Source organism: Filicampus tigris, chromosome 22 (assembly GCF_054856515.1).
Source record: "Filicampus tigris isolate MCC_2025a chromosome 22, RoL_Ftig_1.0, whole genome shotgun sequence".
NCBI classification, from domain to species: domain Eukaryota; kingdom Metazoa; phylum Chordata; class Actinopteri; order Syngnathiformes; family Syngnathidae; genus Filicampus; species Filicampus tigris.
In genome coordinates, this window is record NC_141238.1 from 8,853,049 (window position 1) to 8,880,967 (window position 27,919).

The 27,919-nt window shown below is 39.2% G+C and overlaps 1 protein-coding gene and 1 pseudogene across 2 annotated transcripts; both read right to left on the bottom strand.

Annotated features, from left to right (window-relative positions):
- Window positions 1-1,615: 1,615 nt before the first annotated feature.
- Window positions 1,616-9,120, bottom strand: LOC147126849 (uncharacterized). The gene is made up of 2 exons (XM_086022155.1): window positions 8,658-9,120; window positions 1,616-3,172 (listed from the first exon to the last, which is right to left on the bottom strand). The coding sequence occupies exons 1-2, from the start codon at window positions 8,776-8,778 to the stop codon at window positions 2,145-2,147; spliced, it is 1,149 nt and encodes a 382-aa protein (XP_085878281.1). The 5' UTR covers window positions 8,779-9,120; the 3' UTR covers window positions 1,616-2,144.
- Window positions 9,121-15,955: 6,835 nt separating this feature from the next.
- Window positions 15,956-27,290, bottom strand: LOC147126850 (uncharacterized; annotated as a pseudogene). The gene is made up of 2 exons (XR_015084679.1): window positions 26,870-27,290; window positions 15,956-17,258 (listed from the first exon to the last, which is right to left on the bottom strand). The product of XR_015084679.1 is annotated as an uncharacterized LOC147126850 (transcript).
- Window positions 27,291-27,919: the final 629 nt, after the last annotated feature.

Below are 27,919 nucleotides of genomic sequence, written 5' to 3' on the forward strand. Positions count from 1 at the left end.
TGGTTTTTTTTTTCGCAAAAACGGCTTACTACGCATGGTCGTTTTGTCGTTTTTTCTCGCACGTCGTCGGTAAAAGGGTTGGGGGGGGGCTCAGTAGCTCAACAACACGCTACAGGAAGACGGGGGTTGTACTGCAGCCTCGCTTTATTAACATACACATTTTTCTCCTGCTTCTCATACTTTTCTTCGTCTCTCACATCTCTCTCTATCACCAGCATACGCGCCCGCATTCTCGACTGCCCTCTTCCTTACGCATGCGCACCCCACATCCAAACGTCACACACACAAGCTTGTCACAATACTCGCAACAACACTTACGAACAAAAGAAACCGCTCCCAAAAACTTTCGATGCCATGGAATGAGGAAAAGGTAGCGACAGCACTTCGAATGGAGTTGCGACATCACTCGGCAGAAGGAGGAAATGCAAAAGCAGCTGCCTCGATTTTGAGGCTTTCATGAAGCAGCGGTCGTATAAGCGAAGTGACGTAAAGGCTGCCTCGACCGCTGCCGCAAAATGCGCTTGGTCTTCCTGGATTTTCATGTACGTACTGCTATTGCACAGACCATGTATGGATAGATTTGGCCATGTAGAGGACGGTACATTCGGGCTCCCAAATTCAGTGACTTATCAAGGGAAAATGTCCTACAGGTGTGTGTACGTGCGCACCTGTTTGATGGGCAAAAATATGACTCACCCTGTAAATGTGCAAGAATGGGCCAAAGGACATTAAAAAAAACACAGCTCACCTTCTGTATATCTTAGCATGTGGCTGCAATGGACTTTTTTGGTAAGTCACTGGGCGCTAGTGCTTCCCAATTTTCATAGCCGTCAAACTTACAGGGATTGGATTTTGTTGTTCCACTGTAGGCGGTGTTATTACCAAGACTTTTTTTTTTTAATTGTGCGTGATGACTAACATTTAAAAAAATTCGCTCGGCCAGATGAGTGTAAGTTTGGTGGGTTTTAGTCCATGTTTAGTTCCCCCATAACGTGATTCATTTGCTGAATAATATAGTCTGTGAATGCTTTTGCGCAACAAATATGCAACCTTTGACATTACAAAGGCTAAAACAATTATCAAATATTGTTCAAGCAAAGTAAAGCATTGACAAATCTAAGTAAAATATCAAACAGTACCATCAATTTAAGTTTGGGTTGTCTTGTTTATGTTGACCGCTGTCTGAAATAAATTAATGAAAACCAAATGAAGAAAACTGGAAAAAAAGAAGTGTGACACATTCATCTTCATTTCTTATATTTGTATTTTCATTTGAACTTTATTCTCTTTACTGACATGGAGGACACCTAACCCCACCTTGTTTTTATTTACACCTTGATAAAAACTTGAAATGGCACTGCCACACCATCATAAATCTTTGCGTGTTCTGCCCACGTGGTTCGTTATTTTCTGAAACACGTTTTCAGCCACATGGCGTCAATTCCGGTGCGAATCGGCCACACGTAATTTGGATACCAGGTGCAGCGAGCCGCGCCGGAAGTGACGCCAAGCTGCCGAAAATCCGGCCTTCGAAGGACCCATCTTATGAATTTGGACACAGTCATTGAAGACTCCACAAAACGTTCTATGGAAAAGACGTGATGTAACAAGGAAGGCAAGGCAAGTAACTTTTATTTATATGGCATATTTCATACACAAGGAAATTCAATGATTCACACAAGACAACACAAGCATTTACAAACAAAACAGTTAACATTCAAAAGCAGTGAAAACAAAAGTAGCTGATAAAGATTAGAATGTACCTTGACAAAATCTAAACACATTAACAAGAAACTAACTAAAAGAAATAAAAGTGGGTTTCTAAAATATATAAAAGAAAAACAGGACTTATTCAAAGGTATGAGAAAAAAGCAACGTGTTTAATCTGGATTTAAAAGCATTTACGGGAAGGTTTGAGAAGGGTCTATAATTTACCAACAAAGAGACATCCAGCGTTCTTTTTTTAATCATCTTCTTGGTTTGCTAATTAGTTTAAACACAGACGGTACCGGAACTTATTGTTGTTTGTTGACAATCGTGGACGATATGTCTTCGTCAATTCATTCACATAGCGCTGATCTGAAATGTATTCTTCGTTTACTGCACAGCCGCTGCTCAGCCTGGTCGGATGAGAGGCGAAAACTTCATTGATCACTGCTCATCTCGCCAATACACTTGTGTCTCTGAACCTCGCGCTCCCTAGAGAATCTTTGTCCGCAAAGTGAGCAGGAAAAAGGTTTCTCCCCATTGTGTGTTTTTGAGTGTGTTGTTAAGCTTCCCTTTTGAGCAAATCTTTGGCCACAAACTGAGCAGGCAAAAGGTTTTTCACCAGTGTGTGTTCTTGTGTGTATTTTTAATAGTAATTTATGAGCGAATCTTTGGCCACAGGCCGAGCAGGCAAAAGGCTTCTCACCAGTGTGAATTCTTCTGTGACTCCTTAAGTTTGCCATAAGAGCAAATCCTTTGCCACAAAATGAGCAAAGTAAAGGTTTCTCACCAGTGTGTGTCGCTGTGTGAACTTCTAAGCTGTACTTGTAAGAGAATTCTTGGCCACAGTCTGTGCAGGCAAAAGGTTTCTCACCAGTATGTTTTCTTGTGTGAATTTCTAAGCTTTGCTTATAAGAGAATCTTCGGCCACAGTCTGTACAGGCATAAGGTTTCTCACCAGTGTGCATTCTTGTGTGAACTTTTAAGCTCGTCTTGTAAGAGTATCTTCGGCCACAGTCTGTGCAGGCAAAAGGTTTCTCATCAGTGTGACTTCTTGTGTGATTTATTAAGTGTGCCTTCTGAGAAAAACCTTTACCACAGTCTGAGCAGGCAAAAGGTTTCTCGCCAGTGTGGGTTCTTGTGTGTGCTTTTAAATTGTTCTTCTTAGAGAATCTTTTACCACAGTCTGAGCAGATAAAAGGCTTTTCAGCATCTTCACGCCTCAAAGAGACACCAGTCAAAGGCAAATGGCAGATCTCCTGCTCCTCCTCCCCTTTGATGTGGGGAGGCTCTTCCCTCTCCTCTTTCATGTAAGGGTACTCTGGCTCCTCCTCCACTGCTTTGAAGTAAGGGGACTGTTGCTCCTCTTTCTCTATAAAGTAGGGGACCTCTTCATGCTCCTCTTCCTCTTTAATGTAGGACGGCTCTGCATCCTGCCGCTCAGGATGAACGTCTTCACTGACGTCTGCAGGACAAAACAAAGAGAGCATTATGGTTTAAATTCATAATTGTTATTAGGAGAGCCAGATGAGTTAGGATTACTACGTAATGTTTGGCATTAGCTAATTTACCCCAGGTTATGGATTTTTGGGGGGAACCTATCCATGACATTGTCATTGCAGCTTTTTGAGCGGTGGGCCTATCAGAAGTGGTATTGACCTTGTACACTATATGGTATAATGCAGTTAGTTTTACAGATTATTTCATATATATATATATATATATATATATATATATATATATATATATTAGGGCTGTCCTGACTAGTCGACGTTGCAGATGACGTAAATACATCGGCACGCATATATCGTCGAGTGTCGATGTAAAGCAGTGATAGACCGATTATCGGGGCTGATATTTGGCGATTACATTGGCCCTTTTCATACATTTTAAGGCAGATAAATTAAAAGCTGGTTTTCTTTCTTTCTTTCCTTCCCTCTCTAAAGCAGATTGGCCCGCCCACAGCACCATCTGATTGGTTCGTTGTGCAGTGGGTAACAGCCAATCAGCGTAAAGATGCCTCAGAACGTGTGAAGAACCTGGACGTCATATTTAACTCTGAGCTCAGTTTTATTCCTAATATGAAAAATGTAACCAAGATAGGTTTCTATCACCTTAAGAATATCACCAGAGTTCGCCCGTTGCTCTCTCAGTCTAACACGGAAGTGCTGATGCATGCTTTTATTTCCTGTCGTTTAGATTATTGTAATGACCTGCTCGCTGGCCTCCCCAATAAGAGTATCTCTTCTTTGAAATTACTCCAGAATTCAGCCGCTCGGGTGCTGACGAGAACCAGAGGGTGGGAGCACATTACACCAGTTTTAAACTCGCTGCATTGGCTCCCCATGTGTTTCAGGATGGATTTTAAGGTACTTTTAATAGTTTATAAATGTCTTAATGGTCTTGGGCCATCTTATTTGTCTGATTTGCTTTTACCATACCAACCCTCGTTGATCCTTAGGTCCTCTGGCGCCGGCACTTTAATTATTCCTAGGGTGAGGACCAAAACCCACGGCGAGGCTGCATTCAGCCATTTTGGTCCTCAACTTTGGAATAGCCTGCCAGAGGACGTCAGGTCCGCAGAGACTGTTGAAGAAGCTCAAGGCCTACCTTTTTAGCTTGGCTTTTAAATAATTTAAGTAATTTATCTTTTTCTTTTTATTGGGGATTATTTTTACTTTATCATATTTTATCATATTGACTTTAGTTCTTAGATTAGATTAGTGTTTTGTCTTCTGTTGATTGTTGTTAGCTTTTAGCTCCAGTGTTTCCTCAGGGGGGGCCTCTGCGTTGGGGGGGCCCTTTCCGCGGGGGGCGTAATCGCAGGGGCTCCTTAAATCCATGTGACCTGGCCTCCACACTAAAAAAAAAAACTTTCTTTTTTTTTTAAAAAAGGTTTATTTTGAAAAGATGACAAGTAAACGGTGTATTCTTTAGAAAAAAATAAATAAAAATGAACTATTCGGGTGATATTCTAAGAAATTACACCAGAATGAAAAATACACTAGCAATAAAGATCTCTTAATTTTTTTAATTATTAAGACACTGAAATCTTTAAACAATCAGCAGCAACAGCCTATGACACACCTAAGTATTCAAGTTAAAGACAAGTTGTCATTACAGTACATGTATACACTTTTTGTGATAAAAAAAATACATACAATAACAGTTACAATTATTGCTAACTGTATTAAAACTTTTTATAATGAAATACAGTACCTTTAAAGTCTTTATTAATTTATTTACACTTTTTAGGCATTAAAATCTTTGAATGTGCAACGGCATATTGTAACAAATTGGGAAATCTGTGTTGTGGTCGGATTTGTGTTTTGCCGAGTTCTGATGCTTCAGAGGTTCATGAATGCATCGTACGGCTAGTGAGAGGAGCAGCGGAGAACGAAGGAGAGAGAGAGCTATTGTACTTTGTTTTTGGCTAAAAAGACTGCTTGCTTCCTCGTCGAAGACACATTCAAAGTTGGATGATGTCCTTTTAAGTGTTATTATGTTAGACCTGCTACTACAGCATAGCCGCCGATCTCATGTAGCAATGTCGGCACACAACTTTGGGAGTAAAGGCCAAAAAACCGACGCCGTACGTTGTTAAGCGTTGTTGTGTGTTGAAGCGCCGTCTGATTAGTGTAGTGGCCACTGTCGTAGTGTCGTAACCCGTCTGTAAGCGTCTTGGGGGCGTTTACGTATGTTGAATCGGCGTCGCCAGTCGTGACAGTTGGTCGCTCTGATTGGCTGTTAGCTAGCAAATCAGCGCTTGGAGCACCAACGGGAAGTGACAAATGCGGAAAACAGTGAGCACGTCTCCGCTGCCTTCATCTTTTTACAAGTACAAGAGCGAGGGTTGACAATTTAATTATTTCACAATACCGTGTCAAGAACGTGAGGGTTTCGTAAGGTGGGAGTTCATCGTGAGCTAAGAATAAAGCTGAATGCATTTTTCACGTTGTTATAATCCGCCCCTGGCCAACAGCTTTCCGGTTGGATTTTTCTAACAATTAGAAATAGTGACGACCGCCGCCGATGGTATGGAAGGGGATTACATCTCACACATGCGCAGAAGGTACTTTAATGGCCAGCGTCGCTGTCTGTCAAAGCACACCGCGACGTGCCGAAAGCCGGCCAGACGCCACAGGGGGTAAGCGTCTCTCGCTGTCGGCGAACATCGTTTTGGTGTATGTCGGCCTTTATACACGTAACGTACCTTTCCCCATCTGTGATTTTAACAGGACAGCCAGAATGTTCCCAAACAGGAGACCTCAGTGCACGGGGGGGCTTCGAGCTCTGGCTTGTTTTCGTATTCGTTTGTTCCTCTTTAGTGCCGCCGCCCTCCTTCCCGCGTGCAACAGTCAATCGCGCCCGCGCGTAATCTCGCGCTAATAAATTGACCAATGGTTTTAATGAAACAGTGGCTTTCACAGATATACTCTGGACGGTTCGATGGTAATAAACTGTAGGGTAGCGTGGCGTGTAGAAAAGCGAAGCATGGCCAAGCTTAGCGAAGCGTAGCATATAGAAGCGTTTAGCGTATAGAAGCGTTTAGCAATTAGCGATCAACAAAAAATACGGCTCCGAGCGAGAGTCTCTCGGCTGTACAGCTGGTTTGCACACCTATTTAAAATACCCGGCATTCACTACTGAGCCCGTTACCATAGCAACCAAAAACACCACGTGACATAACTCAATTATACATACATACATACATATATATATGTATATATATATATATATATACATATATATATATACACATATACATATATATATATACACATATATATATACACATATACATATATATATATATACGTACGTATATATATATATATACGTACGTATATATATATATATACGTACGTATATATATATATATATATATATATATATATATACGTACGTATATATATATATATATATATATATATACGTACGTATATATATATATATATATATATATATACGTACGTATATATATATATATATATATATATATATATACGTACGTATATATATATATATATATATACGTACGTATATATATATATATATATATATACGTACGTATATATATATATATATATATACGTACGTATATATATATATATATACGTACGTATATATATATATATATACGTACGTATATATATATATATATATATATATATATATATATATATATATATATATATATATATACGTACGTACGTATATATATATATATATATATATATATATATATATACATACATAAATACATATACATACACACATAAATATATGTATATATAATTTATATATATATACATTATATATATATATATATATATATACATACATATATATATATATATATATACACACACATACATATATACATGCTCAGCGGAAATTGTTTGCAGCTCGACGGACGAAGTACAGTGGCGTAAATGAACATGTCCTTTTGCATGCACAAGAATCACCAGACATCAGTGATGATCAACGGGACAGTCACTTGCAATTAGAAACAAAACTGACTCCTGATCGGTTAAGAATTGTGGCACAATTCGCCTGTGTTGCAAGTGTGAATCAGTGTATTCTATGCGAAGAGAAGAGAAGACGCAAGCGTAAAAACAATCTTGTGCGTGCGGGTGGACGGTTTTGTACATGCGAATTACATTTTCGAACACACAAAACATGCTTTTGGACACGGCATTTCACATTACGTACACACCAAACACATTTCTGTACGCAGTAATTTGACATTGCGCTGATGTAATAGGGCCGTAAATGGCATCACGACGTCATCATCCTCCATGTTTGGGGCGGTGAATGAGTGCACGTTAAAGGCTGTGTATTTGTCGATTCAAAAACATGTTAAAATGCAAGAAAATGGCAGGGCTTTGTAACCACAGTGACGTAAGCCAATGAGCTACAAGCTCATATGGGTTGATTTTTAACATATCTGCTTGTCATCAAAGCGAGGAATATGCCGTTGTTTCTTATTAAGAGCGACGCAGAGGCAGTGCCGAGGCACCATCAACAAATAGCGACCACCAACAAGAAAACAATTAAAAATAAAAAACGTAATCATGATTAATTTTCGTGTTTGTTCTTTAATTACGATCACACATAGAAGATCATCAGATGGTTACAGTACAATCCTCATTTTAGGAAGAATTGTAGGATAACCAGGTAGGCCCAACAATATGTGATGTGACTTTGGAGACCTAATGATGAACACTCATGGAGTTATTGAGTATTGAAACAAACTACCTTCTAAAATCTGATTTATGATTTTTTCCCCCAAATGAGGGTAGTATTGTAACCAGCTGGGAGTCTTTGTGTAACCGTTGAAGAAACACGACAATGAATAATAACAAACGTGTTTTTTTTAATAGTTCGTTTTCATGTTGGTGCTCGCTATTTGTTGACGGTCCCTGGGCAACGTCTCAGCGGAGCTTGTTGAAAAAGCACAACCGCACCATCTCTTCGGCTACCTTGCAGAAAGTGGGCAAAGCCATCGTTTGCGTTGCAATAACGTTGCATTTTGGAGTTACGGACAATTCCAAATGTGCCTATCTGTTGCTAACTTTACCTAACTTTGATCTTTCGCCAAGCAGGAAACCTATCAAAACTCAGTTCGTTGTTAAATTTTCTTCCTTTGCGATCGTCGGTGGAACAACTGCACCCCTAAGACAGCAACGGTTCACCATGTTTATATATTTCGGCCTTCTAAATCAAGCAAGGAACAGCGAGTTTGTCTTGCATGTAACAACAGTAGTCACGTCGCCTCCAGTGCGCTCCAAGCATGGCGGCTACCCCGCCATGATCTCCCTGTAGCACCCCTAAACCTCTGATCGCACCTGAAATCACCCCTCCTTATATGATACCCAGAAAGCATACAAATACTGTTTAAAATTGAACGTATTCCTGAAACAAGTAAGAGTAAGGAGTAACCCAACCTGCTCTGTGAGGAATTATTGGCTGCATCTTGGAAATGGCGTCCAGTAGTTGAAGTCGCCCGCTATCCTCTTTTGCTCCACAAAGTTCCTCCTTGTAGTACTCTGTTCTTCTTGCACACATTTTCCCAAGACAACCACAACACTCTCTGCAGAGCGATGAGTTGCTAGCAAGCAGGTCTCATTTTTAGCAGCTAGCACGCTAAACTAGGCTAGGCTGAGACGCTTCAACGTGCACCGAAACGACTTTAAGTGGACAATAAAATACATTAAATAATGGTTTAGTCTGGTGACGTGATAATGGACTTCCTCAGTCAATGTTTAAGCACGTTGGTTAAAAATCAGGAAATTTGGTGAGACCCGCCTGGCCTTCGTAGCACTTCGCCCCAATGAGCCCTCGTTTTCTTCTTTCGATAATAGGCAGACTACACGCAACGTTTACGTGCATATCGCCATCTAGTGTACAAGAGTGTGTATCACTCATGGCCCCGCCTTTACAATCTCCTCTATGTACAATAAGGTACGGGCCCCCTAATAATATTGATTATTGATCATTCGTACACCTAGAACCTTATTTCATTGATCTACTCTGTCATTAAGAATACACTTGTAAAGGTTTATGTGAGACTTGTAGTTAGGTTAGGTTAGGTCATCCACCGTGATTAAAGCCAGTTGACAATGTACAAAAAATTGTTTTAAATAAAGGAGCCTATCCCAGCTGACAATGGGCGAAAGGCAGACTACACCCCGAACAGGGCACGTCAAACAAATGTTTAAATAACATTTTAAAAGCACCAGTTATTTTCTTACTAATTGATTAAAGACAAAAAATGCAAAAAGATATTCTCTTACCATGTGAACAGCCTTGTCGATGTTGCAATCGCTAAAGATGATGAAAGGAGGCTTTCCCGGCCCGCGTCTCTTTTGGTCATTGGATATTATGTTTGGAAGCAGATATGAAAAAATGGATAAACGACTCGATGATAATAATAACAATAACAATAATAATAATCATCATCATATATGAAAAGTAATAATAATATATAATAAAATAAAAACAAATAAAACTTGAATGAAAACGAACTAATGAATATCAGAAATAGCTTGTTAGGGCAAACAAAAACAACAAACAGACAAAAAAAGGCAAGTCTCAAAGTGGTGCCTTATATATACAGATCTATGTATAAAAAATCTTCCAACATCAAAAGGCGAATAAACATATACAAATATTTCCCCTACTAACAGGGCTACTGTTATATGGGCCATTCTACTGAATTGGTTCAAATTCAGAGTTGGAAAATGTGTGAAATTTGTATTTTATTTCAGAAAAACCTTTCTTGTATTCATTTTGCACCATATCTAAGGGGCACAAATATAGTAAAAGTACAGTCAATTTTCAAATCGTATTTTCTAGCTTTTCCCAAATATCTTGCCTGCCCCTAAAATGTGTCACTACTGAAACACACAATTACAGAAGAATACAAATAATTTTCCTAGCCGATTCATATTTTTTTCCATTCCCCCCTCTACAGAGTATTTTTATAAATTCATATATATGGTTTTGACATCAAAACCAAGCAAAATGATTTTTTAACAGAATTTAATACGACTTTTTCCAAAATAAATCAAAATGTATATGCTATTTTTCATTGCAAAACGTAGAAAGTTGATCATATTGACTTCAAAAGTCATCATTAATTAAAACAAACACACCCTTAAAATATCATTACCAAAAATTTTGGTTGATAATTCAATACTTTTTATTTTTGTTAAAACATGAGTTTTTTCGGTAGTGACTGCAACATTTCGGTAGTGACCATATTGTTGCTGCTGTTGCAGTAATACTTTGTGTGAGGGTAGCATTGTGTCATCATGTGTCATCTTCCAAACCGCTTATCCTATAAAGGGTCGCAGGGAGGTGCTGGAGCCTATCCCAGCTGTCAACGGACGAAGGCAGACTACACCCCAAACTGGTCGCCAGCCAGTCGCAGGGCACACACAGACACCGTCACTGAGCGGGAATCGATCCCACGCTGCCCGCACACAACTCAGGCGTGTGTACCACTACACGATCAGTGACTCCCGGGTAGCATTGTAATCACTTAAATAGTTTTGCTATATTTTAACGTTTAACGGCTAGGCTTTTTAGCATTTTGGTGTTTTTCCCTTCAAATTAAGATAAAATATGAAATAGATTATTGTTAAAATCAGATAGATCTATGTATGACATATGTATCTACGTATTATATTATTCAACTTACTTTATTCAAAAATAAACATCATATTGTCACTACCGAAACCATTATGTCACTACCGAAACGTATCGGTAGTGACGTTTTATGATAGTTGTTGACAATACTCAACAATGCTAGGCACAACGTGGCTACCACAGACAGTTTTGAGCATGTGGACAGAGATAGAAAACAATACATTTGGCATTAAAATCAAAAGTGCTCATTTTATTGCAGAAAAGAGGTGTTCGGTAGTGACGGTCCTTAAAACCACATGCTGATTTTCAGACTTTGGGGGGCACATAACTTAATAATGCTGCCAACTAATTACTTGCCATGTGCCCTGTGATGAACATGAAGGTAATGTCTCTTACTGCTGAAATCTCTGGGGATGTGGCTAAAACCAAGCCCTGCCTACAGACAAATACTCGTTGCGTTTCGGTAGTGACATGAAAAGTTGGGACAGGTTTTTTTACATAAAAACTTCTAATATGAAATAAATCTACAAAATGAATGTAAATCTTTCACCATACATTTAAAAGCAACCAAAATGTTCTATTAAAGTAAAGTATTTTCTAAATTGGCAAAAATCTTCTACATTTTTTTTCATGAAATTTAGGAGTTAAGAGATTGGGACAGCCACCTCCCAATAGGAAGTGACACATAAAAGATGACTTTTTATAAATTCAGTTTAAAAGTATCTCAATTAATGCCTTGTGGTAAAATAGATAATAACAAGATATTACTAAAATAGGCAAGGGCTGAACACTTCATTGTTTTTTTTAATTTGATTTTCATTGTGGGACAGCGATTTCAACCAATTCGGTAGAATGGCTCATATACACAATACGATGTTGTTGTTGTAGTCGTTTGAAGAGTCGTTGCACAATTTGTCAAACACGCATTTGTTTCCATTTGAATTGAGCCTTCTCATACCGTACAGTCGTACACATTGTTTGACCTACGGTAACATCATAAGATAACATTGCTTGCCAAATGCCTTTGAGATCTCCTCTCCAAAACCTATTAAAATCAGGTCCGTTGGAAAACGTGTTTTAAGCTTTGTAATCATAACAGTAACATTGTCGAACAAGTGTTTGTTTTGGGCCACAGATTTGTAACCATATATATTAGCCAGAATCAAAAAAATGACTTTCGGCTTCCAAAACTGCAATTAGCCATTGACCTTCTAAATCTGCTCTGTGAGTGGTTATAACACCTGGAAATCTGTGAAAACAAATAGCAACACCAGCTGACCTGTTGCTGCCATGGCTAAACCAAATTCGGTCTCCCCACATATAAGTCCAAAAGTTCACATCGGTGTCAGAAGAATGCGTTTCTTCTAATAACAAACAGTGTGATTTTCGCCCTTTGCAAAATACAAATAAAGCTTTCCTTTTAACAAGGTCTCTAAGACCTCTCACATTTAACGAAGCACAAGAAATAGTGCACTTGAACATTCACGCAAAACAAAGTAATAAAAAAGAACTTGCTTAGAAGTATGAAACTTGTCTTACTCTGATGAACGAACAAGAAGTCCCATATTAATAACTGTCACCCATTTTGTATATTTTGTATCTTCAACCGGCCAGTCAATTTTCCGTCCCTCTATGTAACCGCGTGGGCCACGGTAGTAGGCTCGTTGACGCCGCGCCTGCTCGATTTGTGGCCATAATTTTTTCCTCGCCTCCCAATCCTCCGGCGGCATCATCTCTGCGAAACGAACGCCTCTCTCGTCGCACTCCGGGGAATCCTTGCTGTTGCGCCAAATCTCCTCTTTGATCAGCCTCCTCACGAACATCACCACAACAGGCCTACTCCGGTTGTCCTCCTTTCATCCGATCCTGTGCACATCAACAGCTTCTTCTAGCTGGCGTACCTCTAAATTCGGAGCGATCTTCCTGAAGAGATGACTGGTGTCTTGTCGGATGTTTTCATCACTTTTCTCCGCCACGCCATTAAGCTTCAGGCACCACCGCATTTTGTATCTTTCCTGCTCCCTTATTTTCTCCTTCAGCTTCTCGTTCTCATATTGGAGGTACAGATATTGTGCTTCCAGCTCCTTTATTTTCCCCTTGCATTCTTTAACTTCCTCGGCATTGAACTGCACCGCTTTGGTCAAAGTCGCTAGCATGCAGCTAGTTTGTTTAGCTTGCTTCTTTAGCTCGTCAAAGTTCTTTTCCACACATTGAATGGCTTCGAGGATGGTCCGATTAGAGATCTCTGTCTCGTATTGTTCAGCTCTATACTTTTCTTGCCAGTTGGAAGCGGAGTCGCAGGAGTAGGCCCGGAATCTTTCCGTTTAGTTTGGTTAGCCATGCTAACCTCCATAGCATAGTCGTGCTCGCTCGCCGCTTGCTCCCCACCGAGAGGCAAAACTTTCGAATTGTTCGCTGTTTGGGTCGCCGCATTGTTTCCCCCGGGCTTTCACGGTCTGGCAGGCTTCAACACGTTTTTAGAGCTCATTTCCAATTATTCTGAGTGTTCTTTTAGAATATTTTGGGACAATTTTGATGCAGCCTCAAAAACGAGTTGCCGATCAACACACCATCTCTCCTGGCACTCCCACGCCCACAAGTAGAACTCAGCTGTCAACCAAAAGTCAATCAAGGAAAGCGTTTGATTTGAATGTTGTTTTGTATGTTTTCCTCACCAAAGCTGATGTCCACAATGGAAGAGTGATGGCTTCACACGTGGGGAGAGATTTGTCTCAAAATGATTCACACAAATGCATCCGTGATTTTCACGTTTTTCAGATCCACAAATATTTGTGATTTTCGCAAATGTATGTCACATAAATAACTATGTTTTTGAATTGAAAGATTTACTTGCACCAAAAAACATGGTGAAATCAAATTTAATAATAACTATTAATACTGTTAGAGAGGAAAATGGGATGACTTTCCGACAGCCCCCCAAAGTACACACTTCTGTGTTAAACATAACTTTCAGTGCTCACTTAGATAGTTCAATAAAATAATCAAAGCCATTCCAGACCCCTTCAAAACAATTACTCAACAATGGGTGGTGTATTCCAATGTTACAGAAATGAGTTCACTCTGTGTGGAAGGATTCAACTTCGACAGTAACAATTTCTGTAATAAGTTTATTAGGAGTGTTTTAACTGAAAGATACTTTCCTTTAACAAGAAAATATGTTGGACGTGATTTCAGTCTTGTTGAAGCTAAAGTAATTAGAAAACGTTACTTGTCGTACCCAATTCCTCACAAAGCTGAATTCTCTTTTAAAATTTTGAATGACATTCACATCTAAGCATTTCTGACGTATAAGATTTAATTGGGACATTGACGTGTGCGGATTATGTGAAAATTACGTGGAAGCGGTGCATCGTATTTTCTTTGAAAGCAAACCTTTTGCTCTTCTTGAGACCCTCACAATTTATTTCTTTTTTGTTTTATTTGATTCTTATTTATTTATTTTCAGTATTACTTTATTTTGTTGTATGCCGTTTCTACTGTTCGAATTTATAGATCAATATATGCCTTATTGGTTTGTATGTAAACTTTCTGAAAAAAAATAACCGAAAAAAAAAGAAAGCAAGCGCTCCAAAACAGCGCGAGAATATGCACACAAGAATAAATGCAAAACAAATCTAACAATGTGTCACTTAATAAACTATTATAAAAATATAATGATGAATGAAATAAATCAATGAACTTTATGCAGAATTACGTATACATACATACACAGAAATAACTCGAATCTGACAAAGTATGAAAAAATGAGGGAAAAAAAATTCTGAAAACAAAATTAATCTAAAAAGCAAACTCGTGATACATGTGCTTTTGTACATATTAACGGCGGTGATAAAGACATAATTTTGGTCAGTAACACAAAATAAAACAATAGGACATCAAAAGTTTGCAAACCGTCAAAACTCCGTTATACTGTAGTTAAACAGCGCTCTCGTGTGGTTAATGGCTGCATTACATCAGCAGGCGCTGCTCATCAGGAGGGTGGGGCGGTGGACGTGAAGTCTCGTAAAAGTGGACCTCTCAAATCGTGAGCCGTCAAAAATCAGTGAATGGTGTGATGTAGGATGGAGTCATCGTATTTGAAAGTTCATGCTCATATTTCCTTTGAAGTGGAATAAAACAATGGACGATATTTGCTTGTTTTGTTGAATTATTGAATATTTCATTTAATATAATGCAAATTAGAAACAATGTTCAATTTCCTTAACTTTTCTAGGACTGGACAAACCCTGATTTCACAATCACTGTCCAGTGAGAAATGATCACGTAAAAAACAGAATATAAAAAGCCTTTGATTAACAAAGAATTAATGCATGTAAACCAAAAAATGGTCAAACAGAACACACACATCCCTAAAACAACATTTATCAAACATACACATACAATTAAAAAAATTAAGTTAACAAGCAAACAATTTAGAAGAACAAAAATATATGAAAATAGAAACAACATGAAAGGAACTCGGGTTACACTGAATAGCTTCAACAAACCTCCTAAGTCAGCATAAACAGCCTATTTCATTGATTAAAAAAAAGACTCACAATTCGATTTGTATTGAATGCAGAATTGTAAGTAAACTTTCCCACCTTACTATCAAAAGTCAAAGTTTCTTCACAGTCCATGTAATCAATCAAGAAGTTACTTCATATGGATTATGGAAATCACAAAAACATTGTACAGAGCGCATACATTGAAAACGGACCAACAGTGGCAATTGGTAAAAAAAAAAAAAAAATTTAGTAGTTACCGAGACGAGGATAAAATAAAAGACGTTACATTGAATAAAACAATGCAGATTTTGTCAAATACTTTAGCTGTTAAACATTAACATTTTCATTTAAGACTTCTTATAGATTTTTGCGGTTGTCATCAGCGCACTTGTCTCTTGACAGAAACCTTCCATGAGAATCTTTGGCCACAAACTCAACAGGCAAAAGGTTTCTCACCAGTGTGTGTTCTTCTGTGTATTTTCAAGCTTAACTTATGAGTGAACATTTGTCCACAAACTCAACATGCAGAAGGTTTCTCACCAGTGTGTGTTCTTCTGTGATAAGTTAAACTTCCCTTCTGAGAGAATCGTTGTCCACAATGTGAACATGCAAAAGGTTTCTCACCAGTGTGTGTTCTGGTGTGACGTATTAAGTTTCCCTTCTGAGAGAATGTTTGGCCACAATCTGAACATGCAAAAGGTTTCTCACCAGTGTGGGTTCTTGTGTGATGTATTAAGTGTCCCTTGTGAGAGAATCTTTGGCCACAAACTGAGCAGGAAAAAGGTTTCTCACCGGTGTGTGTTCTTGTGTGGCTTATTAAGCTTCCCTTCTGAGAGAATCTTTGGCCACAATCTGAACAGGCAAAAGGTTTCTCACCAGTGTGGGTTCTTAGGTGTAGTTTTAAGAATGACTTAAGAGAGAATTTTTGGCCACAATCTGAACAGGCAAAAGGTTTCTCACCAGTGTGGGTTCTGGTATGTCTTATTAAGCTTCCATTCCGAGAGAATGTTTGGCCACAATCTGAACATGCAAAAGGTTTCTCACCAGTGTGTGTTCTGGTGTGACTTATTAAGCTTATCTTGTGAGAGAATGTTTGGCCACAATATGAACATGCAAAAGGTTTCTCACCAGTGTGTGTTCTGGTGTGACTTATTAAGATTCCATTCCGAGAGAATGTTTGGCCACAATCTGAACATGCAAAAGGTTTCTCACCAGTGTGTGTTCTGGTGTGACTTATTAAGTTTCCCTTCAGAGAGAATCTTTGGCCACAAACTGAACATGCAAAAGGTTTCTCACCAGTGTGTGTTCTGGTGTGACTTATTAAGCTTCCCTTGTAAGAGAATCTTTGGCCACAAACTGAGCAGGAAAAAGGTTTCTCTTCAGGGTGCATTTTCATGTGTTTTAAACGTCCTTTGAAAGCACAAGTTTTCCCACACTCAGAACATTTCCAGCATTTGTTGTCATTGTTACATGTCATATCACCTTCACATTCTTCATCATCATCACCATTTGATGACGTCTCATCACTATCAGATAGTGGAGGTCGGAGGCCGTCTCCTTGTGATCCTCCCAAGAGGTCCCCATCACCTTCTGTTGTCACGTGTTGACGTGAGCTGCAGCTTGGAGGCTCCGCCCCTCTGCTCACCTCACTTTCACCTTCATCTTTACTTTTCAAAGATACATTAGTCCATGGTATCTTGCAGATATCCTGGTCCTCCTCATCTTTGATGTAGGGGGGCTCTTCTCCCTCCTCTTTCTTGCAAGGGAGCTCTGGCTCCTCCCTTTTTATTACGGAAGGAGACTGCTGCTCCTCTTCCTCTTTAAATTGGGGAATCTCTTTGTCCTCCTCTTCCTCTTTAATGTGAGGATGAACATATTCACTGATGCCTGCATGACACAAAAAGACAAAACGCACATGGCATTATAGTTCATATTTAGGATGAAGGTTATTATGAGAGCCAGTTAATTTTGGATTACGACGTGCTGTTCGGCATTTGCAAATTCACTTCCAGACTTTTTGTGGGAAGCCTATCCTTGGTTATTTATGGAAAGACGTGCATACGGTCTGACATTGCACATTTTTGAGCGAACATTTTGTAAGTAGGTACGTGTTTTCCATGTAAATGCCCTAATCCGTTCCAAGCCCCCCAATATTCAGACATAAATGTTTTATAAAGCATAAAAATGCATCAAAACATGTAACAAATACATGTTACAATTAGATTATTGCGCAACAAATGAGAATTGTGCATAATCTAAAACAAAGAATAGAGTAAGGAATAAAAATGGTCGTTTACCTTTTAATTGCTGTCCTTTTTGCCGCTTTTTGGTTCATGTTCTCTGTCAGAAGTGTTTTTTGCCTGGCGTTTTGTAAACAACTGATTTAATAACGTGGCGACTGTCGACACATTACGGTCATATTCTTTGGCGAGACCAACCAAATCCCTTTTTCATACTTTTCTATTATCTCTTGCTTCGTTTGGACACAAAAAAAAAAAAAGATTTTCCTATTTTTTTCTTTTCCTCGTTTCTCCATCCCTTTCTTGGGGTCCATAGCGAGTACTGTAATCCACGTAAAACTATCAGAGCACCTCATTGCCCGAGGGACGAATGACGAGGACGCTGCATAGACATGTCTATCACATACCTATCTATCTACCTGTCTATCTCCACACATAAACACATCCGGTAGAGGTCTCTCTTAGCCAATGGGATCCCAGGAAGATGCTAGGTAATAGCCAATGGCAGAGCAGCTATGAGTATGTTGCCTTCAGGAATTTCTGGAGCTGCGAGTAGCAGCCCATACTGTATTTTTACCTTTCGTATCCTGAAATTTCTTTCGTAACAAAAGACAATATCTTCCTGTTGAGGCGTTTCGTAACTTGAACATTTTGTATGAAGATACGTTCGTAAGTAGATGTACTACTGTCAACGAAAAAAATTGGAGCTGGGAATTAGGACGAAATACCAACTGGAGAAATGGTAAAGAAACATTTTCACATGCTAAATGAAATTGATCCTTGTAATGATTTTCTGAAACAAAGTTAAGAGCAAACTAACTGTGCTTTTTCTAAAGTAATAAAACCTAATAATAACATAAAATCTAATCTGAAAACCTGGCACAATCTAAGCGCATGCACAGCAGCTCGGCCGTGTTCGTTTGTTAACCCTCGGAAACTACGTTAGGACGAAAAAACACAGGTGACGCCTCTGCACAATATGCGGTACGCATTTGTTAAAACATTATATAGAAAGACACGTGATGCTTTCATATAGCTTTGCTCCATTAGAAAAGTCTTTTAAACTTTTATTATCCGTGCAACTAACCACAGCAGGCTATCTATCTACTGTACTGGTATATATTTGTTCATGTTGTTTGCTGCAAGCTCCATATACTGTATATATTTTTTTATCAATCAATATGGAGCATATTTCAACAAAACACTTCTCAGTGAAGCATGATAAGTACAAAATCAAGTAAACAACCATTTTGGTGTATGTAAGTACAAAAAAAAAAAATCTAAGGTTTCTCAATCATTACAAAAAACAGTTAATTTGCTCTAAATTCTGTCTCAGGAAATCAATACAAGGGTAGATATGTAAAAGATACACATCTATCCTGGTAATGATTTTTATTACTCAAAACCAGCAACCAATCAATTTTTCTATAAAACAGAATTACAAACTGAGCACACAGGCAACATACATCAAACTGCATTCTAACGAGAGAGAGAAAGAGAAAGAGAGAGAGAGAAAGAGAGAATCCAACCATTATGTTTAATTTCTATACAAATTAACTGTGATTGTTGTAATGATGAAACAGAGACCTTAGGAAAGGCTTGTGAAACTCATTTTTTGTCGGGGACCACATAGTAGTACAGTAATCGTTATGACTGTGAACCCACATAAATCGCCTTATATGATCGTATATACACAACACATTGGTGGATAGTTGTGAAATTTTAACCTGGTAAATAATTGTTTGTTCAATAATTTTTCATCAATTCAATTGACTTTAATTTAAATGTGTTCCGTTTATTTTAAAGAGGAGGACTCTAAAAAATAACACATTGCAGTCTCTCATTTCTCAGTGCTGTTAAAAGTGAAAACAATTTGCGAGAAACGCAAAGTTGATGCACATGATTTGCCTTGGCGGGCCACATAAAATGAGGTTGCGGGCCCGATCTGGCCCTCGGGCCTCGAGTTTGACAAATGTGCCTTAGGACTAGGGCTGCCACAAACGATTATATTTCTGGTCGGCTAATCACTAACAGGAGTCGCGATTAGTTGACCAATCGGCTAATATATAAATCGCAGCAGCAAGCTGCTGCTTTTGTAATAAGCCTCGTTCGCTTATAGCTTAAATTCTTTATGTACAAACTAGTGCTGTTAAACGATTAAAATTTTTAATCACGATTAAACGCATTTCTTCCATAGTTAACTCGTAGTTAATCGCATATTTTATCTATTGGAAAAAAAATCCCTTGATTTTTCTGTCCCATTATTTTCTTGAATTTTAATACCCTTAACATGAATACGAGGATTGATTTTCTTATGCAAATACTTTATTAAAGGGAAGTCAACCCAAACATATTTTTTTCAAGAATATATGCAGGCCCACTAGTTGAAACCAAGTATTCTGATAATATTGCGTTTGTGGAATAAGAGTTAATCCACCTGTTTTTAGCCATCACTGGGGGCGGCCATTTTGTCACGTCTGTCGACTGAAAATGACATCACAGTTACTCAGGTAACAACAAATCACAGCTCACCTGTTTTCTTAAACTGAGCCATGATTGGTCATTATTTGAGCCCTCAGGGCATCTGTGATGTAATTTTCAGTTGACAGAAGTGATAAAATGGCCGACCCCTAAGATGGCTAGATTTTGCTGCTTGACTCATATTCCACAAACACAATATTAATCAGAATGTATGTTTGAACTAGGGGTCCAGCATAGAACATATTCTTGAAAAAAAATGTTTGGGTTGACATCCCCTTCTATTGATGATTGGTGTACCGCTGAGATTGTCCCGTGCGGCTCTCGATCGCGCTGCAGGGTTCCTGCTGTTATAAAAAATGCTTTGGAGCAAACGGCATATTACGGTACTTTGTATTTTTCTAAAATGCTGCAATATTGTTTTGGGAGTATATATTTCTTTCTGTATATTGTGCTTAAGTATTTATTCCTTTTTGATTTGGTTTGGTAAAGCGCGAAAAAGAAACGAGAGAGAGAGAGAGGTGAATTAGAGCGAGACTGTTCACGTCAGACTCACAAGACTCAACAAAACACTGTCCTACCGTGTCGGTTGTCTTGACCAAGGAAGGCGGCAGAATAAATACATAAAGTCTAACCTATATTGTAACCCGCCATACCACGGTGTCCAAAGATAAGGAAGAACAACTCTTAAGTATTACAATACCGTCGCGGATAACACTGCGGGGCAGGGGCACTTTAGCCGTGCATGTGTCAGCTGAGAAATTCATCCTCATCGCCAATATTTTGAAGCAGATGGAATGCCTCCTCTACTCTAAAGCTGTTTCTTTAAATATACATGCACTCTAAAGCTTTTTTTTAAATATACATATATAGATAATGGTGACAGCATCTTTTATCAGCGCAGCCGCTGGTTGCTATGGGAACCCTAATCACGCGATCAAAAAAATTGACGGCGTTAAAAGGGGGTTGGATTAATTTAGACAGCCCTAATATTATATATATATATATATATATATATATATATATATATATATATCGCAGTTTTTTTTCATAGTTTGGCCAGGGGTGCGATTTAAATTATTAACACATTACCTCCATAATCATTTCACATGTTATTTTCAAACCAAGCCGCAAGAGGGCGCTCTAGGCCTGTGTAAGTCATTTCAAAAACAACTGAGAAGGGTTAAACAAAAATGGCACCGAAAAGAAAATCATATTTTGCAGATTACAAGCTGCAAGTAGCAAAATATGCATCTGAAAACGGCAATCGAGCAGCAGAAAGAAAGTTTGGAGTTAGCGAGAAACTTGTAAGGGACTGGCCAAAGGCGGAGGTTACTCCTACTGCAATGAAGAAAACAAAGAAAGCCAATCGCGGTCTAAAAGTTAGGTGGCCACAGCTAGAGGAACGAGAAAGGGTGAGAAAGGGTGGATGAATCAAGAAATGATGAACTTGTGGCTTACAAAGTGCTACACTAAGCGTCCGGATGGCTTCTTTAGAGCACACAAAGCTCTGCTTGTGATGGATAGCATGCAAGCGCATTCACCCCCGGGCAGCTAAAGGGCCCTTTCTTTATGTTGATTTGTGTCGGGCATATTGTTGGACAGCTTAGGGGTCCTAACGAGGACGTTTGGAGTCCGTTAGCCGTTAGCGGCATATACGCGACTCTTCGCCGTCGTGTACGTGCCGGATTGAGCGAGTTGTTGATCTCTATGGAATGGATTGGAGTGTTACTGAAGCCAGTTGTTCCCTATCACTGTGTCCAGTCACACTCTTTGATTCGAGTGATTCGAGTGACAGTTTGGATGAGGCGCTCCGGTGAATCCCCCCAAATTCACATACAGTCCTAACATTACCGTAAGTCTGTTGTTGTCTTTATAATATGTCTGTTTTTGGTGTTGGATTTGATCAAATAAATTTTCTTTAAAAAATGCAACTTATATGTTTTTTTTTCCTGCTTTATTGTGCATTTTATGGCTTGTGCGACTTGTACGCCGGAGCGACTTATAGTCCGGAAAATACGGTATACAGTAAGTATTCCCACCTACAGACCTCCGTCAAACGGAAATTCCCTCACCCGGAAAAACAACGCATGCATTAAATTTTCTACTCCTATTTTACATTAACAATCGATTCCTGACAACGGAAGTTCCGGTATCCGGAACCCGGAACCAATAGCGAAGCCCGCAGCAGCGCAAAATCAAGCAGTCCTCACTCTATACTACGGAAAAACTTTGACCGCTCCGCCATCATTAATTCAAACGGAAATTCCCTCACTCGGAAAAAAAACGTATACATCGAATTTTCTACTACTTTATTACATCAACGATCGATTCCTTACCTTACAACGAAGGTCCGGTATTGTACCATGAACCCGGACGCCACAGCGAAGCCCGCAGTAGCGCCAACTCAAGCAGTTCCCACTCCATACTATGGAAAAACTTTGACCGCTCCGCCATCATCGGATCCAAAACGGCGACATGTAAGTTACCTCATTGGCATGCGTTTTACTGAAATTGCGAAAGATTTAAAATGTATTCATTTACATTTTCGGCTGTGAACGACCGTGAAAGAGAGAGTGTGATGCATCCGATTAAACGAAGCTGGACACGAAGTAAAAAACATCCAGGAGACACTTGGAGCCGGAAAAACTCAAATCTACGAGACTTTGAAAAATAAGGAATCGATTCTGGCTCAGTACGATTCCAGCAGTTTGCCTGCTCAATGTAAATTGCTTGCGTCTCGGCGGACGAAGTACAGTGGCGTAGATGAACGTGTCCTTTTGTATGCACAAGAATCACCAAGACATCAGTGATGATCAACGGGACAGTTACTTGCAATTAGCAACAAAACTGTATGATTTGCAGACAAATATTTTCATACAGCAAAGACTGACGCCAACACAACAACTCAAAATAGACTCATTTTTTTTCCCAAGTCTGAGAAAAGTCAACATTAAAATACAGTACAGTTTACTATAGTTAAGTACTGTACTGCATTGGCGTTACAGTATTTTTTTCAACAGTGTTTGGACCATTTTTGTTATACTGTACTGTATTTTCTTCATATACCTGTACTTTATAGTGCAGTTTTTGTTTAAAAAATGTTTATTATTATTATTATTATTATTATTATTATATTGCTTGTGTTGTTAACTTGTTACACGTGTATTTTATTTACATACTTGCACGTTTATACGGGACGTGTACCGTAGTCGTTTCCCACATCAGGAAATTCCGTTATAAGGAAAGATTGGACAATGCAAATATGATTCCTTACTAGAGAATACTTACTGTATATAGGACAAGTGTTGAGAATTAACACTGGTCACATTTTGTAAACAAGATATGTACTTTGTACAATGTTTTAGTGTTGTCCATATGAAATAAGTCCATCGTGAATGATTAGATGGAATGTGAAGAAACTTTTAACGGTAAGTTGAAAAATCGCGATCAATTATTGAAAAATTTCACAATTAATTAGTTACAAAATTTTAATCATTTGACAGCACTAATATATACATTTATATAAACGTATGAACTAGGGATGTGCGCGACTAGTCGTTTAACCGTCTACGCTTTATTAAACGTGTAGTATTTTAATAGTCGGTTAAACGCTGCATTATCACGCATCTTGTTCCTCACGCCACCAAGACAGAGAATTGCTCCCCTCTCCCCCGCCCACACGCACACATAGTAGGGGGCGGGGACACTAAATTTGGGGAAGAAAAGAGATGTCGAAGCGCCCACGAAAAACAACGTCACCGTTTGGCAGTATTTTGATGCAGCAGATGACAAGGAGGTCGTCTGTAGGCTTTGTAAGCATAAACTCGCTTACAACCACTCTCCCGGAGCGATGAGAAACCACGTGCGGCGCGCAGCCTCGGGATCCTGCCGCCCAAGCTGCGTAGCAACAATAGCACGTTAGCTCGCCCCCAGTTGCGCTCAGCTCCTCGTCCCGGCCGGCAAGCGTGGGCAGCGGCGGTGGCGACTCTGGGCGGGGCGGGCCCTTCCCACAATTCTCCACAGCTGCAGCCGCCGCTGGGACACTGCGGTGGCAGCAGTCGCCCTTCGCGGGGTCGGTAATCCGGGCCGGCCCGGCCGGCTCATTCGGACGCCTCGATGCGGCTCATGACCCAAAGTCAGAATCGGCTAAATACGTCTAATTGCAATATTGAGCCAACAAGTTCAACACACAAATGCACATATCTAGCAAATATTTAGCTTATATCATGCGTAGCAGCAGCTACTGTACATACAGATACATGATATGGTACCATATGATTACATAAATTGCTTAGATTAGATAGACTTTCCTTGCTTGCCCTTAAAATGCAGCATTGTTTGTCATATATATTTTCTTTCTAAAGAAAGGCAAGGTTAGCCAATCAATTGGTGTTCAGTAGCATGTTTTCAGTAACAGCTGCATTATTGTATTGTATTGAACCTCTAAAAAATAAAGGTCTTGTGAAAAATAATACAAAAACATTTATTAAAATAAATAGAATTTAAATTAACAAACTGTCCTGAAAGTTTGGATTAAAATAGACCCTACTGTAAATACATAAAACATTTGCATTTTCAACTTTGAATTCAATATGTATTAAATTTCAAGTTTTCTTTCTTATAGACTAGTCGACTAATCGCAAATAAAATTTGAGACTAGTCGGCGAGCAAATTAGTCGAAATTCCCATCCCTAGTATGAACGTGTCCTTTTGCATGCACAAGAATCACCAGACATCAGTGATGGTCAACAGAACAGTTACTTGCAATTAGTAACAAAACTGTATGATAGGCAAAGATTTTCATACAGCATAGAATGAAGCCAACACAACAACTCAAAATAGACTCAATTTTTCCTAAGTCTGAGAAAAATCAACAATAAAATACAGTACAGTTTACTGTAGTTAAGTTAAGTTAGTTTACTGTACTGCATTGGTGTTACAGTATTTTTTTCAACAGTATTTGGACCATGTTTGTTATACTGTACTGTATTTTCTTCAGATACCTGTACTTTATAGTGCAGTTTTTGTTTAATTTTTTTTAATTATTATTACTACATTGCTTGTGTTGTTAACTTGTTACCCATGTATTTTGTTAACATAACTTTTATACAGGACATGTTCCGTAGTCGTTTTCCACATAAGGAAAGATTGGACAATGCAAATATGATTCCCTACTTGAGAATACTTACGGTAGTGCAGTCCACATTTACATATCATGTTTTTATGAAAATAAGTGATGTGTAGGGAATGGGAGAGCCACTGGATTATTGTATATCGATCTATAAAAGAGGTTGAGTGATTAAGAAGTTCAGTCCTACATCCACATCGTAGACAGCCAATCAGAATTAGCCCTAATGTCCGACTCCTGATTGGTTAAGAATTGTGGCACAATTATTAACGCCTGTATCGCAAGCATGAATCAGTGTATTGTATGCGTAACAGAGAGGAGACGCAAGCGTAAAAACAATCTTGTGCGTGCGGGTGGACGATTTTGTACATGCGAATCACATTTTCGAACGCACAAAACATGCTTTTGGACATGGCATTTCACGTTACGTACACGCGAAACACATTTTTGTACGCAGCAATTTGACATTACGCTGATGTAATAGGGCCGTGTCATCACGACGTCATCATCCGCCATGTTTGGGGCTGTGAATGAGTGCACGTTAAAGCCTGTGTATTTGTCGATTCCAAAACATGTTAAAATGCAAGAAAATGGCGGTGCTTTACAACCACAGTGACGTAGCCAACGAGCTACAAGCTCATATGAGTTGATTTTTAACATCTGCTTGCCATCAAAGCAAGGAATATGCAGTTGTTTCTTATTAAGAGCGACGCGGAGGCTGTGACGAGTCACTGTCAACAAATAGCAACCACCAACAAGAAAACAATTACAAATAAACAACGTAATCATTATTCATTTTCGTGTTTGTTCTTTAATTACACACATAGTAGATCATCAGATTGTTACAGTACAATCTTCATTTTAGAAATAATTGTAGTATAACCAGGTAGGCCCAACAATATGTGATGTGACTTTGGAGACCTAATGATGAACACTCATGGAGTTATTGAGTATTGAAACAAACTACCTTCTAAAATCTGATTTATGATTTTTTTCCCCCAAATGAGGGTAGTATTGTAACCAGCTGGGAGTCTTTGTGTAACCGTTGAAGAAACACGACAATGAATAATAACAAACGTGTTTTTTTTAATAGTTCGTTTTCATGTAGGTGCTCGCTATTTGTTGACGGTCCCTGGGCAACGTCTCAGCGGAGCTTGTTGAAAAAGCACAACCGCACCATCTCTTCGGCTACCTTGCAGAAAGTGGGCAAAGCCATCGTTTGCGTTGCAATAACGTTGCATTTTGGAGGTACGGACAACTACAAATGTGCCAATCTGTTGCTAACTTTACCTAACTTTGATCTTTCGCCAAGCAGAAAACCTATAAAAACTCATTCCGTTGTTAAATTTTCTTCCTTTGCGATCGTGGGTGGCACAACTGCATCCCCTAACACAGCAACGGTTCACCATGTTTATATATTTCGGCCGTCTAAATCAAGCAAGCAACAGCGAGTTTGTCTTGCATGTAACAACAGCAGTCACGTCGCCTCCAGTGCGCTCCAAGCATGGCGGCTACCCCGCCATGATCTCCGTGTAGCACCCCTTAACCTCTGATCGCACCTGAACCCCCCTAATAAGATACCCAGAAAGCATACAAATACTGTTTAAAATTGATCGTATTCCCGAAACAAAAGTAACGAGTAACCCAACCTGCTCTGTGAGGGATTATTGGCTGCATCTTGGAAATGGCGTCCGGTAGTTGAAGTCGCCCGCTATCCTCTTTTGCTCCACAAAGTTCCTCCTTGTAGTACTCTGTTCTTCTTGCACACATTTTCCCAAGACAACCACAACAGTCTCTGCAGAGCGATGAGTTGCTAGCAAGCACGTCTCCTTTTTAGCAACTAGCACGCTAAGCTAGGCTAGGCTGAGACGCTTCAACGTGCACCGAGACGACTTTAAGTGAGCAAGAAAATACATTATGGTTTAGTCCGGTGAAGTGATAATGGACCTTCTAAGTCAATGTTTAAGCGCGTTGGTTAAAAATCAGGAAATTTGGTGAGACCCGCCTGACGTTCGTGGCACTTACTGGAGCTGTGTGTGAAAGTGATAAAGTATTTTGAGGCAGCGTCATATCCGCTCGTTGCTGATTGGTTCATTTCGCTGTCTGTTGGCGCAGATTTGTCCCGCCTCTGAAATCCTGCGGTTTAGCCAGTCTCCACTCGAAAAGACCAAGTCAAACGAGCCGCCCCTAATTACTTTAATACGAGGCATTACGGTAATAGGTCGACGACCAGCGCCGAAAGCCACCTTCAACATAAAACAATTCCACTCGACGTATTTGGACAGAAATAATAAATAACCTCTCTGTTATAACGCAAACAGCCCACTTCTGAGAGAATGTAGAATGGTTACAATAATTTGATTCTTGAGATGTATTTAAAAAAAAGCTTTGTTTTTTTTAAATTTGCATACTGGTATATGTCCACAAGTAAACCTTTTTTGTTTTTATTATTCACACTAATCCAATTGGCATCGCAACACCATATCAGTCCTGACCCACCCAGCACCAGACGTCTTCTGGACGTTGGATTTTGGGCTAAACCTGGTCAATCCGTCTTAGTCTTGATTTAGCCCAGAAATAATCGTTGAAAATTGGGCTGTGTTTGGGTCATCCAAATGTGTCCAAATTTAGTCCAAAAATAGTCGTTGAAAACTGGGTTGTGTTATAGCCCCTCCAACATAGTCCAAATTTAGTCCAAA